Below are 14509 nucleotides of genomic sequence, written 5' to 3'. Positions count from 1 at the left end.
TTAAGAAAAAATAGCAAGTAAATAGCAGCCTTGCTACTATTTGTATGCACGAGCCTTGTTACATAATTATAGCCATTAACCCAAATGATTCCCTGAGTTTGTGCACAACCAAACAAATCAAGCAAGAGTGGGGTTGGATTATGTGGATGGATGGGAAATGGATGGTGGTGGATGAAAAAGAGGTCCATGTTAGAAGAGAGGAGAGAGAGAGGGTTATTGTAATAATTGAGGTGGGCGAGAGGGAACCTGAAGAAGGGGTGGGCCCCATCTACGAAAAAGATGAGTGTTGGGACTTGGGTGGTGGGATCTTGTGGTGTGGTGGTGACTCTCACTTTCATGAGAGTTAAAAAACAGCAAAAGAAAAATAATTAAAAAAAAAACAGATTCACTCATTAACAACATCATATTCTCCTCTCTCTCTCTCTCTCTCTCTCTCTTTCCCTATCTCTCTCATGTGGAGGCATTGAGAAAAAGAAAAAAAGGACAAAAGAAAAACCTTCCAAAACTCCCATTTCCCTCCCTCTATATTCTCCCATCAAGACATGAAAGTTATCATGACGGGAAAAAGGTGAGAGAAATAAAACCCCCATTTCATCCCTCTCAAAAGCTCGAGTCCCAGAGGGGTTCCTCCAGGTTCGATTCCCTTCCTCCGCCTTCTTCTCACTACTTTTATTATTCTTTTACACACACACACACACACACACTCTCTCTCTCTCTCTTCTGTTATTGATTCCTTCTACCTTCTCCATATTCCCCAATGAAAAACTGAATTTTTTATTGTTTGCGCCTCTTGTTGGTACGATCAGGGCGTCTGTAATCATAAAAATCGGATTTTTTCCTTTTTTTTTGTATGGCGGTTGGGCTGAAATGGGATTTTGTTCTGGCTTGGGGATTTCTCTCTTTATTTTTTCAGGGCGGCCCATGTGGATCTCGCTTCCTGGGATTGAAGGGTATCTAGGGTTTTCGTCGTAGGAGCCGCTGATCCTTTTGGTCATCTCCGCTGGTTTTCTCTTTTCGATGTTCGAGGCCGGGGATTGCGATTCTCTGGTGTTTTTGTTCTGCTGATGGTCGCGGCGGCCGAAATTTTGTTCGAAATTTGACATTTTTCGGCGTTTAGGAGGTGGGTTTTTGGATTCTTGAGCTTATCAATTGGGATTTAGGTTTGTCGTCGAAAGAATCGTCGGTGCTTTTCGTTTGATTGCATGTTTGGAAGATCTTGATTGGGTTCTGCCTGTTGTTTTGAGAGGTGTTGGTTTCTTTGGTAGAGTTCGGTGATTGTATTGTAATTGAAAAGGTTGGAATTTTTTTTGTTTGGAAAGGGGTGGTTGGTAGCTAGGTGTCGGAGAAATGGAGGGAAAGAGCGAGATTGTGATGACTGGGAAGAACGGCAGCATGCATTTAGCCAAGGAGAGGCATTTGGAGGATCGTCTGTGCTCTGAGATGGAAATGGATGAGAAAGGAGGTCTTGGGAGTTTGGATGATGGCAGCGAGTCCCTGGTGCCAGACAAAGGGGAGGGAAGCAACGTTTTCTCAAGGGAAGCTCCTCTCCGGGCCAAAGATCCCCGAGATATGAGGAGTTATGGCTGCAGTGCCAAGAATCTCAGATCGAGGGCCTCAGATTCGGTGGAGGAATCTGAGGCTCGAAGGAAGGACAAGGATAAGAACAAGCAGGAGAGGAAGCTCAGTAGACAGGACCGGATTGAGCTCGGGCGCTTGTTCCAGGCGGCAGTAAGCTCTCATGACTGGGAGCTTGCTGAGAGCCTGATTCTGCTGGCTGATCCACATACTCTCAATGATGCACTCTGCATAGCGCTGGATTCCATATGGTTCTTGACAACCCACCAAGAGCTGAATGGGATCACTGAGCTGATCAAGAAGATTGTCACCAATGGCGCGAATGATTTCACGAGGGCGGCCCTGAGGACATCGTTTCTTGCTTCGTGTGTTTCTGCCTGTCAGAGCAAGACAATGAGCTTGGCTGATACCGTCAATGTCATGGCCCAAAGGTAAACTCGTTTTATCCTGGTTCCCATCCATGAACATCTGAAATCTTGGTTCATTACATGATATTCTTGGACTACTTCTGCAGTTTCTGGAAAGAATTCATGCATTCATATTGGTCAAATTATCAATTAAGATTGTTATTTCCATCCTTTCATGATGGTAAGTCTCATAATCAGAGGTGTTCTATGTTTTATGGATAATTGATCTTTGTTGTTTTGATGCTTCATTGTTAGGTTACATGAACGCCTTCAAGAATGTCATGAAGATGAGGTTTTGAAGGCGGAAGCCAGTGCCAAAGTACAGAAGTTTACAGAATGGGCTTTAAAGTGCATCGGATTTCACTCTCGTTGCCAGGAAAACAAGGGTAGAGGAAACCACAGCAAAATCCTTGAGGTCCAACTCCAGTTGTCAGCATTCAAAAACTTTTTGGATATTGCTGGCAATCATCTCACAGGAAAGGATTTCACTGAAGCCTTTGACGCTGCGTGCTTCCCTCTTACTCTCTTTTCTAGCTCTTTTGACCCTGGCTGGGCTTCTGGAGTCTCAGCAACAGCAATACAAGGGTTGCTGGGGATGCTGGTGGAAGGAGGTGCAGACAATGTCAACCAATGCTTTCTAGAAGCTTCACGGTTTGGGAGTACAGAACTTGTACGCATTTTGCTTCAGGTGATTAATCTATCTTAGTTTAAAAGTGAACATTTATTAATTTGGATTTCATAACATTCAGGTTCAATATATATAGCAGGCGCTGCTCAAATTCCATATCATGTTGTCAGAGGATGCTGATGATGAAAATGGATAAATTAGTCTACCATGTTGTCTTGGATGCTGTTAGAAGCATTTTTGCATGGAAGTGTTAATTTCATGGCCACACAATGCCATGCTAAATAGTACTTATGGAAAATATTTTATCAATATTATAGATGCACATATGGTATAGATCACCTTTCTTGATACTTCCACTTCCTCTAGGAATATGTAACGACCACTACTGATACTTGCGGCTGTAAAATGCTGTCATATTCAACATTTTAAATCTTATTTCCATGATTATCTTCATGAGGACTAAGTTATTTTTCTTGGATTATGATGTTTGGCATAGGTATCTAATTTGAAGGTTGGTGACTTTTTTCTCTTGGGTAGTTTGCGTGCCATTGCTAAATGCTAAATACTCTAGGAAGCATTTCTGTGTTCTATGGAAGCTTTGCATGTATGTTCACCAATGGCATGTTGATGTGGACACGAGAATTGCATTTGGACATGCGCCCAAGTTTGACTCGGCAAGAGGAGAAAAAGGAGATCTGGGGATATGTAGAAAAATATAATCAAAGGATATTCAAATATTGTATGAAAGAAAACTTAAAAATACTATTTTTATGGTGTTTCAATATGCACGTTTCTTATCCAAACTTTTTAATTAGCTCAAGACTTTAGAAAAATGACATTTTACAAACTTATTTAAATACTAATATTCTTGACCAATCTCTAAAAAGAACAAAAGTTAATTTTAGCACTATTATAGGGTTAGACTCATCATTCGAAGAGTCCAACTCTCTCCCAGTTATTAAAAGATATGGTTAAAAAAAGGTATCCTTGATAAGCATCTAAGTATCTGATGCTTTTCCAATTCGGATATATGAATCCGACATGGATTTTTGGAGCTGGATATGAGCGTCCAAGTACCAAAAAAGGTCCGCAAGGATTCTTCTAGATTTCAGCCACACAAGTTGTAGAAATGGTAGGAGAGGAAAAGGAAGATAAAAGATAGTAGGAATACAAACTATATTGAAGAAAAGGAATATGCTATGGCTGGTTCATCTTGTCATGGCTGAGATGGTAGGGCATCCGTATTCCCAAAAATGTGATAATTTCCTCATATGCTGACCACTTTAATACTATAAATTTCTTCCTTTTTTTCTGTCATATGAATACTTAATGACTTTTCTAATCATTTTTTTTGGTTAAGCAACTCTTCCATTTTTTTAGTGAAAAAGATTGGAAATATTTCCAGTCATTTAATACTTTAGATAGCAATGTTACTCCTAGTTAGAGATGGAGTGAGACATAACTGTTGCCTCCAAACCGTTGAAGATGCCAATAAATTTCTCACCTGAAAAAAGAAAACATTAAGCTCGTGTTCTTACTAAGTTCTTACTAGAGTTTAAAGACCAGCTGTCCCATTTTGTAGTTCAAATCTTAGAATTTAATCCACACTTCGGCACCACATGCAAAGCTAGGCCATTTAAATAATTTCCTGAAGTGACCAATGCAAACTTCTAAAAGAGACTTGGCTGAATGTTGAGAGTCTGGGAGTTTTGGCTAGAATTTAAATTTCTCAATCTTGATGGAAAATAAGAAACAAGCAATGACAAGCAGATATTTTAAAAGAACATATGGAGAAGGCAACAAAAGAGCTATTTCAAGTGCTCACTAGCATCATCTTTATTTATTATGAAAGGTTTGCCTTATGACTAAAGAATGAAGATCAATGTAATGGACTTCTAACAATGCTTTTGTAGTGAGCCTGCACCAATTGTGATATAGCAAGATATTCTACAAGGGAAACAAGATAATAACGTTGGTGGGTGATCAATCACTTAGAATGCCTTTTGAGAGTCAAGACTATTATGTACACTCGTCATCTTACATTCTCGTTACGGGGGCCCATACAACTGGCTGCAGTTCGTAATTTATCTATTTAATACTGAATTCATGAAGGGCCTATGTATAATAATTTATACGGTTTTATGATATACAAGAAGTATCATGCCATATTAGATAATTTTGTGAAGGCCAATGATTTACATCATTCTTCCTTAAATTTTACATGGTGGGATTAGAGTGAAAGTTATTGCTTATCATTTCATGACATTCTCGGAAAAGGGTAGGCACTCTTGTAGAATTGGCTATGGAGGATGTTAGCTGCTTAGTTGTTGCTTTGGGATAATCCTAGTTATGACCAAGGCTTTAAGCTTATTATTATTCTGAATCAGATTTGGTGTTAGCATTGCATTTAAAGCAAGCTCCATGGAGCTTGAAACATGAACGAGACTAATTATGGAAATAGGACCTAAAAAAATGGATTTTCAAGGGAAATGTGCTTGAAGTAAGAGCTACTGAATGGGGCTAAATTGAGATTTTCCATAAGGAAAATTTTACTTGGTCAGATTAGAACAAAAGTTGTCAGATGAAGTGGGTTTTTGTAGACTAGAGTAAGAGCTATTTATAGAGTTGGTTGCGGGCATAAGCCATCAGCCTTGCTATGTCCTAGTTAAAAAGCTTCGGGGAACCTCTCATCACCTTGGGGATTCTGGTTAGTCGATAAAAACCTGGATCTCATGATGTTAGGCAGATGACTACGTTTTGTACCTATCTTCTTAAGGTCCTATTTCATTGGGAACAAGATGACTTGGATAAAGTGGTTAACCCAGAATAAACTACCCTTAACCTGCTCAAATCCAGGATAAAAGCGTTCCATTTTCTGGTAGAGTAGCTTTATTCCAGGTTATTTGCATTAGGTGGGAAAAATGTCCATTTCAACTTTTTGTAGTTCCCATTTTGCCCCTGAAACAAGTGCATTGCAAAAGGTTGTTTAACAGTTTAGGTTGCTGTCCCGTATTTCCTATAAACCTCAATCAAGAAGGGCCTAAGAAGAATTAATAGTTTAACAGAATAATTAGATTACTGTCCCATATTTCCTATTAACCTCAATCAAGAAGGGCCTAAGAGAATTAATAGTTTATGCAGTAGCAGGACTATATTTAAACTTGCATTGAGTCTATAAGGACTAAAAGTGGGAAGGTGTAACCTAAGTAGAAAGCTTGAATTATACTACCATTAAGGTCCACAATATAAATACTAGGTATCGTACTGGCATGTTAATAGTTCAGGACGGTATGAGTCGGTACAGTATGGTACACACCCTATTTCAAGACAGCTCCCCACACCCTTTTCGCATTTTGCCTGCCCTCTATCCTCAACTTCTTCGGGAGCTTTACCATAGTATCGCTTGGAAATGGGCATAGGGCGGTACGGTATGGTATGCACCTGGTGGTTTCGCTCGGTTTAGACCGGTATGGATTGGTTCAACCCATATACCAAGCTGAATCTCGATACCATTCAAGTACCTTACTGGTATGGTATAGGTCGGTACAGCAGACCTTGGATCATAGTTGGATGCTCAAGGCTTGAAAGCCAGCTCCTTGTTGCATGGCATGTGTCTTATGAATTGACAGCCAATAATATACAATGTTGAAGTGCTAATAAATAGGTGTCATGTTTGGAATAGATCGATGTGCTAGTATCACACTCATAAATAGGTGTCATTCTATAATGCCTATCTATTTCCATACCATGTTAGTAATCAGCTACATGAAAGTTGAGCTACTTGCCTTTTGTTAATTCATTCATGATCCCTCAATAGCTGTACTTGTCAAAGGATCTCAGGCAAGAGGCTTCTTTGTTGCATGTGTTATATCATGATGGATGACTGAGGAAAATCAGCATGTATAGACTGATAGACGCTTGTACGTGTTGATGGTTATGATGGTATTAATGGCTTAAGAGCAAGCATGTGCTGGGACAAGTGCATTCTGATTTGAGTATCATAAGAAAATTGTGATTTGTGCTGTCAACTATGTGGCAAAAAATAATGCAAGTAGGAAAATCTGAGCAATTACTTTTAGGTGGCAGGAGTATGCAGGTAACGATGTATGCTGGATTAGTTAATTGATAGATGGTCCTGAGATGATGAGGGAGAGGGAAATAGAGTATGAAGAAGAGAGAACAAAAATTATGCAGCCAAGAATAAGACTTAGCAAAGCTTTCAAGCTGGATAGACTTTTTATTCTGTTCTTAATAGTTTTCAGGGCTTAGTTATGGACTAGGAAATGCAGATAATGTAAAAAAAATATTGTGACAGTTTTAGGATCACACCCCTGGTTTATCAAGAGGGATAAATGTGATATTGAAGACATCAGGCATGTCTCTTTATTAAAATTGGGTTTACAGAATGATCACTGAAGTTTCATGGAATGGTTGAAGGAAAATTTGTATCCTCAATTATCCCATTCTGTCAATCTTAACCACTACTTATTCAGAAACCGACGCATGCATTAATGTGCAATCATGATTCTGAATTTTGTTAAACTCCTTCCAAATGTGCACAGTGTTTTCCTTGGCATATAAAAATCATTAATTTGGCCTTTACATGCATTCACTTTAATAGTAACTAATCTTGTGTTTTATCGCACTCCAGTTAGACACTGATAGATGAATATAAAGTTGCACATATGGGAGCTAGTTGGAAACCATTCATTTCGAGACATTCCAATGCAAGAATGTTTTCTTCTTCCTATGCTAGTTTAGTATTTTTGCTTTTCGGTGATCAATAATATTCACACAGGGTGTTGCACATGTTTTACTTTTAATTTATGTTGCTGTTACTTAATGATTTTGATTACTAAATGCATATGTAATGTTTTGCCGGACATTTTTCTCAATAAATATCTGCAACTCACTATAGTATTATAGGGATCCTTGATCCAGAGCAAGGAATGCCGTACCGGCCCGTACCGGCCGGTACGGGCCGGTACGTACCGGTCCGGTCCCTGACCGGTACCGGACACAGATGAAAACCGGTATTTCCGGTTTTCTTCTGTGAACCGGCCGATACGGAGACCGTACCGGTCGGTACCGGCCGGTACCAAGCGGTACCGGCCTCGTACCGGTGCGAACCGGCCGGTTCGCACCGGTACGGTGTTTTTTTTTGGGGGGGGGGAACCACAGCGCCTCGCTGTGGTTTTTTTTTTTTTTTGATGGGAAAGAAAGTGGTCCGGACCGGTACGGTACCGGTCCGGACTGGTACCGTACCGGTCCGGCCGGCCACTGGTACGCCGATCCGGACCGGCACGGCGGACCTTGATCCAGAGGGTTAACATGTGATTATGGAATGTGTCATTCTGGGATATTAGGATACTTATTTTAGTGAGTCAAGGTGTTATTTATCAGAAACTGATTGATAATATTATACAAGCTATGATATTTGAGTGCAACCGAAATTTGAAATTTTGCTGTAAGTGATTTGTTTTTTGTTTTTTGAATGTTTCAGATTTTTGTTATTCAAAATGACTTTTTATGCTTTGATATGCATATAAACTAGTAAACTTAAGCCATGCTTATTTATTTTGTTTTGCATGAAATGTATGTGACTTTGTTTGCCTGAATAAAACTGCACGAATTTGTAGCCATACATCTGGTTATGGCTAATATACCTTGGCATCAACTAAGTTTATTAGTCAAAGCCATAGGATGTTATACATATGTTGAAAATTTATCTGTTGCTTGCTAGTAATCAGTTACCTGTAATTGTTTCCTTTTCTACATTTTTTTTTCATTCTGTGTTCTGTGTTTTTTCAACCTTGCTATAATACTACCCTTTCAACAAAGTTCTTAAACCTTCTTAATATAATTATCCATCCTTTCAGTTTTTAGTGATTTTTATTATGATTTATTCTTGATCATATGGCCTGTAGAAGTTACTATTTTCATATATATCAATTTCTCATGCATTTAGTGGATGGTAATCAGCATGTCTTTGATATGAGACGCTTGTATTTCAGTCATACCTCTAATGGACACATGTTCTGTATTAAATATTTTTAACCTTATATGCCACGCAAGTCAGTTTTCCATCTATGTTTATGGACTTGTGAATATGTGTTGGGTGTTGATGCTTGTCTAACTACTGGATCCTTTGCTACATTAAACAATTTTGTCATGCCCTATATCCAAGTTTTACTTTAATAAACATGTGCAAGTGTCGGGTGTGAGCATGGAATGTTAAACCAAAGGGTCCAAGTGACATAGGTTTTTGTTTCCACATGCACATGACATAGGCTTTTCATATTGAATGCTGAATGCATTTTGGTGTAACTTGGTATCAAAATATAAGCATTTGATTTTGTGTTGGATCTTTTCTAGTAGTATACAGCTTGGATCAAGCTAAAAATTTATAACCTTTTGCATATATATGTATGTATATATATATATATATATCATGCTTTTTCAAAAGAATATAATACATATAATTTATATGGGGGATGTGGTAAATGAATAGAATATATATAATTTATATATAGGGTGGGGGAGGGGGGAGATAGAGAGAGAGAGAGTTATGGCAGTGACATACAGTTCCTCCAACGGAAAATTTTGGTGAAGTAGCAAAGATAAAGCATTTAATTTAGGATACAGTTATTGGACTTGACTTTTAAGGTGGACCATTTATGGATGGAAAAGCATATATTTGTCATTCAAAGTAATCTGCAAGGTACGACCATAACCCACTTACATGGCAGATAAGCTTAATAGTTCTGCACTAGATATAAATGGCGGTTACCTCAGTCTAATTCTCATATTATTTCGATTCATATTTTGGAAATTTTAAAAGAATGCTCAGTAACTTCCTCAGGGCTCAAAAGTCTTTGCAAAGTATTATTTTAGAATTCTTTCATATACCAGTAACTGGCAATCTTTTGTTTAGTTGGATCAAATACTAGAATGTTTCAGTTATTTTTAATCTTGATCTTGAGTGTTTTTTGATGAATTATACATTGAGATTGTTTTATTGTTCTTATCTGTAAATCAGTATATAAGAACCAAATTGTAGGTGATAGATTAAGAAGTAAAACAGGTCAGATGGATGTCATTTGATACATGGCGACAGTTGCCTGCTGAGGTTATGCAAAGAACAAGTAAACAATACTATTGCATTGGTAGAATAGGTGATGCATGTTGTGCTGCGATGGTGATGTATGTTGTGCTATGATGACCATTATGTGGTTTTTTTTTTGGGGTTATATTTTGAAGAAGCATGTGGGATTTTTTTTTTATGCTGGTTACAAGCTGGTATTACTTGGTACCAAAACTTGTACATTATGTTGTGCATGCCTTACTTGCCATGCTGCTGACATAAAATGCACTCCAACGTGGGAAAGATGCACTATATACACAAAAAGTTGCTTTTGAGGCCAAAGTTTATTCTTTTTCAATAATTTTCAGTGTCTTTAAAATAAAGACATAATATGAAGATGTCTGACATCATACTTGAACCATTCCTGGCACATATCGCTGATTAAACTGTAACTCATAGGCTCATGCGAAACAAATAGTGCATGGTTTCATCTTGTAATGAAAGTAAACAAAGTCAACTAATGCAAGAGTACCTTACAAGGGTTTAGTGGTGTAATGAGTAGCTTTTGTATCTCTTTTTTTTGTTTATTTTGATGTAATCCTTGTACTCATTTTTTGGTTTGATATTCTGATTGGTTCCTGGGACTTCTTAAGTTGTAATATGCCTTATTATTGCCATGTTCAAGTTGTAGAGTGATTAGTTAAATTATCATGTGACATTTTAAAACATCATGTTATTTTCATAAATGATCATGTGTGGTTAAATGTGATGCAACATGCCGTAAGTTTGCATAAGCTGAGGATCCACAATTTGCGTAGAAATTATTTGTACTATTTGTATTTTGTGTCTTCATCTCGCTAGGAGTGTCCTAGTGTTTAAAGCTGCTTCAATAGTCTTTGTGGACACAGTTCTCTAGGGGTGATATTTAGGCATTAGCTTTTGGAAGTTTCTCTTAAAAGCAATCCTCTTTCTTCATTTTTATGGTGCGACTGTCATAGGAGGTGTTCAGGTCTTGACCTTTATACTAGGCAATAATCTTGGGGTTTCCAATGACAGAAGCTCCCTTGGATTATCCTTAGCATCTCTCACTATTATTTACTTTTGCACTTCATTTCATCCTCTGTAGGTTTATCCTCATCCAGACTTGTCAAAATAAATTTATTTATCTTAGCATGAAATCTGAAGCCTTTGTTCTATCTTTTGTCTAAGCATACTAATTTCTAAACCGTAACCATAACAATCAAGGCTTGTGAAAACTATTTGGAGTCAAGCTTTATGAATCCTCATATGATAACAATACCTGTTTGCAATAAAAAATGATGTTATTGCAGGTTTCCATATTTTCTTTCTTACAATTTCCATTTTTGTTACACTATCCCTTCTTCTCTTCCTATATCCTTCAGCAAAGATCAAAGTACTATGCATTGCTGGAGTCTTGGAGATCTTCATTCTGTGGCTCCACACCATTTCTATCAATTTGTCATCACTTTGTCCTTGATTTGTGCAAACCTTACAGCTCCTCCCTTTATTCTTCCTAGTTTTTCCACATTCCATCTCAACATTTAGTTTTTGCTGCATTTAAACTTTTTTCTTGGACCCTCTTTATTCCCCAATACTATTAGCCATACAATTTTTTAGGTTTTATTTGTCGCTCTTTATTTTCTTTATAAGTTGTCAAGTTATAAGTTAGTCACATAATACCTCATAAGTACCTCATAATACCTCATAAGTACCCCTCCATTTCATCCAACCAGCTTGGTTTCTATCATGATTTGAGAAAACATATCCCAATTTATGAATTCAAACCTGTGTGGTCTACCTGGTCTGTTAATCTTGGCTGGCTATTTTAACTGAAGTAGAATTCCACGTACACTATTTTTAATCGGCTGATTTTAAGCCCTTGTCCTTCATGATTTTGTTCTGCTGATCCAATTTAGCATTTAACACTGTTCTATTTTCATCAATCAAGACTATATTACATACAAACAACATATACTATGATAATAGGGTAAAGTTCATCTACAATTAGCACCCTACAATATAAAACCATAGGACAAAATCCCATATTTCTCCATCTTCATAGATGTAGTCCTCTTTCGAGCTGATTTCAAGTTTGCTGATATGCTATTTCATCATCATTTTAAGCCTCAAATTACATGCTAATATCAGGACCCTAATTATGTCGATTGTCACCAATTAAGATACTTGAAGAGTCTAATCTTAGGGTAATATGAGTTCATTGTTAGTGGAAGAGGAGAGAGGGAGGGGGGCTGTGAATGGAGGGTGTTTTGGGTTTACTACATGTATGGAAGATATACTTTGGTCCGGAAATTCAAAAAAAAAATGCAACATTTTTTTGGCAGAAATATTGCTTGGTGATTTTTGATAGGTGACTAGCTGAAGGAGGCAGCATTGGATTGGAGCCAAGTTAGCGTTGCCGAGTGTGATATGGTTATGAGAACACTTTTGAGTAAAATGGTTTCCTTTTCTTGAATGTCTGTTCTTTTGATACTTCTGCTGCTGATCATGATTACACTTTCAGACTTCTTGTAGTGAAGAGAGGGGAAAAAGGTGTGGTCTTTGAAGGTACAGTGGAGGCTGCTGGATTTGGAAGTCTGATCATTCACAAATCAAATTGGGGTTCTAGAATTTAATCTGTTGACATATTTGAGACGTGAATCTGGCAAACTAACTGAACTCATGACTAAGTCTATCCGAATATCCTTGGAAAGCTGAAAGAAGAATTTTGGCTCTAATTGAAACACATTGGTTTATGTTTTTTTAATATTGGTGGTGACTCTATGAAACATATTTGCATGGAGAACTGCTGAAGAGAGGTTTTAATCACATGTGGACAACGAGGAGAAACAATTGATAATCTCACTTGTTTCTGCATGGATCTCTACATTCTGAAACCAATTACGTCCAAGATTTTGAGATTCCTGTCGGAAAGAGAGGGAGAGTTGTGGGACTTATTGTTCATGCAATTAAAAGGAAAGATGATGATACAGCTCTGTTGCTGGGAGGGAAGCAACTAAATGCTTGAACTTAGGTCATGGTATTGAACAGTGTTCATAAATAAAATACCGCCTGCTTTGCCTACAACATTGAAATTACCAACTTATGTTGATGGCGTATCATGTCTGGACATGTGGCCAAAATATGATGCTTATTCTCTGCTTTTGAACTTCATCATTTGTGAATTCTTATGCAGATTGCTCAAAGGAACAGCTTGGATGTGGATGTTGATCTTGCTCTTGGCTTTGCATCCCACTACTGTAAGATTGGAACCATGGAATGCTTGGTTGAAGAGGGGAATGCTGCAGCCTTCCTGGGCCCGCTGATGCGAGCTGCTGAGCGGGGGTGTATGCAAGTTGTCCAGTGGTTTGTCAACCGGGGATGCAGGGACATGGAGCTGTGTCTCGCGCTCACTGCAGCCACCTCCAGCAGCCAGGTGGGCATTGCTGGGTATCTCCTCCCCCATGTCCCCCAACATGTCCTTGCAGCCCTCAGCATCGAGATCCTCAAGGCTGCTGGCGAGAGGAGCAGCGGGTCCCTCGATGGTGTCGCTTTTCTTCTTCGTTCCGACTTCTTAAGTGACCCTGCTGCTACATATTCTGTTGCTGACAGCATTTCCAGGTCCGATGATGAGGCAGTGGCCCCAGAGCTGAAGGCTTTTCTCAGGGAACACTGGTCAGAGGCTGCATTCTCTGAAGGGATGAGCTCTGGGCAGGAGCACTACGTGAATTTTATGAGGATTCTGAGGAGGGGTTGTTCACCCATTTGCCTGAGGGACCTGCCGTCACCCCTAGCGACGGCCATCGCCTACTTGCCACTGTACAGGGAGTGTGTGCAAGCAGGCGGGCAGCTACTGCCGCAGAGGCTGAGAGGGCAGCTTGTTGAGGCTGCAAGTAGGCTCGGCAACCGGCCGGTGGATAGAGGGAGCCAGGGTAAAGAGCTCCTGGCAGTTTTGGAGCATCACCTGCCTCGCTTCTTGATCCAATCTCCAAGCACTCTATCCATGCCCCTACGGTGAGTCCCAGCATAACATAACATGGATTCGAAGGATGCATATATTTTGTGTTAATCCTTTGATCTATGAATACTCTATACAGTATTCCCTGTGCATTTGTATTAAAGAGTAGCAGGGATGGCTACTGGAGGAGGGTGTCTTTGAATGGTTTAGCCATGTGGTTGGGAAAATGGTTGTGAGATTATAGTTTCGAGCACTGTTGTATTTCCTCATTACCTGATATATATGGTGGCATCATCCCTCTTTCTTGATGTACTGAGATTCTGAGAATGTGCAGCTCCTTGTCTGAATTTACTCTCAAGCTACTGCCGAATATGGTGTCTAAAATCACATGCTGTTAAATCTCAGTTGCAACTTGGATTAGGGTTCCAAGGCGAGCTCGCCTGGACCGGCGAACGTCGCCGGGATTCCGCATGCAAGGCTGATGGTGATGCGGTTCTTCTTTTGCAGAAGTCGATTGCCACCATAAAAAGCTCATGCGGCATGCCTTGAGAGATGGCCTGGAAGCTTGATTCTTGTTCCTGAGCAGGCCTTCTGCCGGCTATTTCATTTGAAAATGAAGTGTCACCGACTTTGATACACTTGTTATTCATAACAATCAGGGCAATTGCATGCTGTTCTAGTCATACGACCCATTACCCTTTTGATATATGTCTCGTATCTAGCACACCACTGTAGGCTTAAAATGGTTTGAACTGTACAAAAGTAGGTAATTAGGTAATATGGAATAGTTTTATGCGAGGAGGATTCTCGGTGCCGAGCGGGTGTTCTTCGAGGGAGAA

At 39.1% G+C, this 14509-nt stretch overlaps 1 protein-coding gene across 6 annotated transcripts; it reads left to right on the top strand.

Moving 5' to 3' along the window:
- Positions 1–389: 389 nt before the first annotated feature.
- Positions 390–13978, top strand: LOC103715459 (Ankyrin repeat family protein). 6 transcript variants are annotated; one of them, XM_088720242.2, is made up of 5 exons: positions 442–633; positions 914–1120; positions 1320–2006; positions 2238–2670; positions 12909–13978. In XM_088720242.2, exons 3-5 carry the CDS (start codon positions 1348–1350, stop codon positions 13728–13730), a joined length of 1914 nt encoding a protein of 637 aa, XP_088576368.2. In that variant the 5' UTR covers positions 442–633; positions 914–1120; positions 1320–1347; the 3' UTR covers positions 13731–13978. The 6 variants fall into 6 exon arrangements, with proteins under 6 accessions (XP_089786355.1, XP_088576368.2, XP_088576369.2 ...); XM_088720243.2 differs by having other exon boundaries at positions 807–1120; XM_089930229.1 differs by having other exon boundaries at positions 390–633; positions 807–2006.
- The last annotated feature ends 531 nt before the right edge of the window (positions 13979–14509 follow it).

This window comes from Phoenix dactylifera, chromosome 4 (genome assembly GCF_051530095.1).
Source record: "Phoenix dactylifera cultivar Ajwa chromosome 4, Ajwa_hap1_PhDact_Kaust_v1.1, whole genome shotgun sequence".
Lineage (NCBI taxonomy): Eukaryota > Viridiplantae > Streptophyta > Magnoliopsida > Arecales > Arecaceae > Phoenix > Phoenix dactylifera.
Note: the sequence above shows the minus strand (reverse complement) of the source record. Positions and strands in the feature narration are given on the sequence as shown.

Coding starts and splice junctions, on each gene's coding strand:
- LOC103715459 (XM_089930229.1), top strand. CDS start 1,348: ATGGAGGGAAAGAGCGAGATTGTGATGACTGGGAAGAACGGCAGCATG. Junction 2,007..2,237: donor GTCAATGTCATGGCCCAAAG/GTAAACTCGTTT, acceptor CTTCATTGTTAG/GTTACATGAACGCCTTCAAG. Junction 2,671..12,908: donor TTGTACGCATTTTGCTTCAG/GTGATTAATCTA, acceptor ATTCTTATGCAG/ATTGCTCAAAGGAACAGCTT.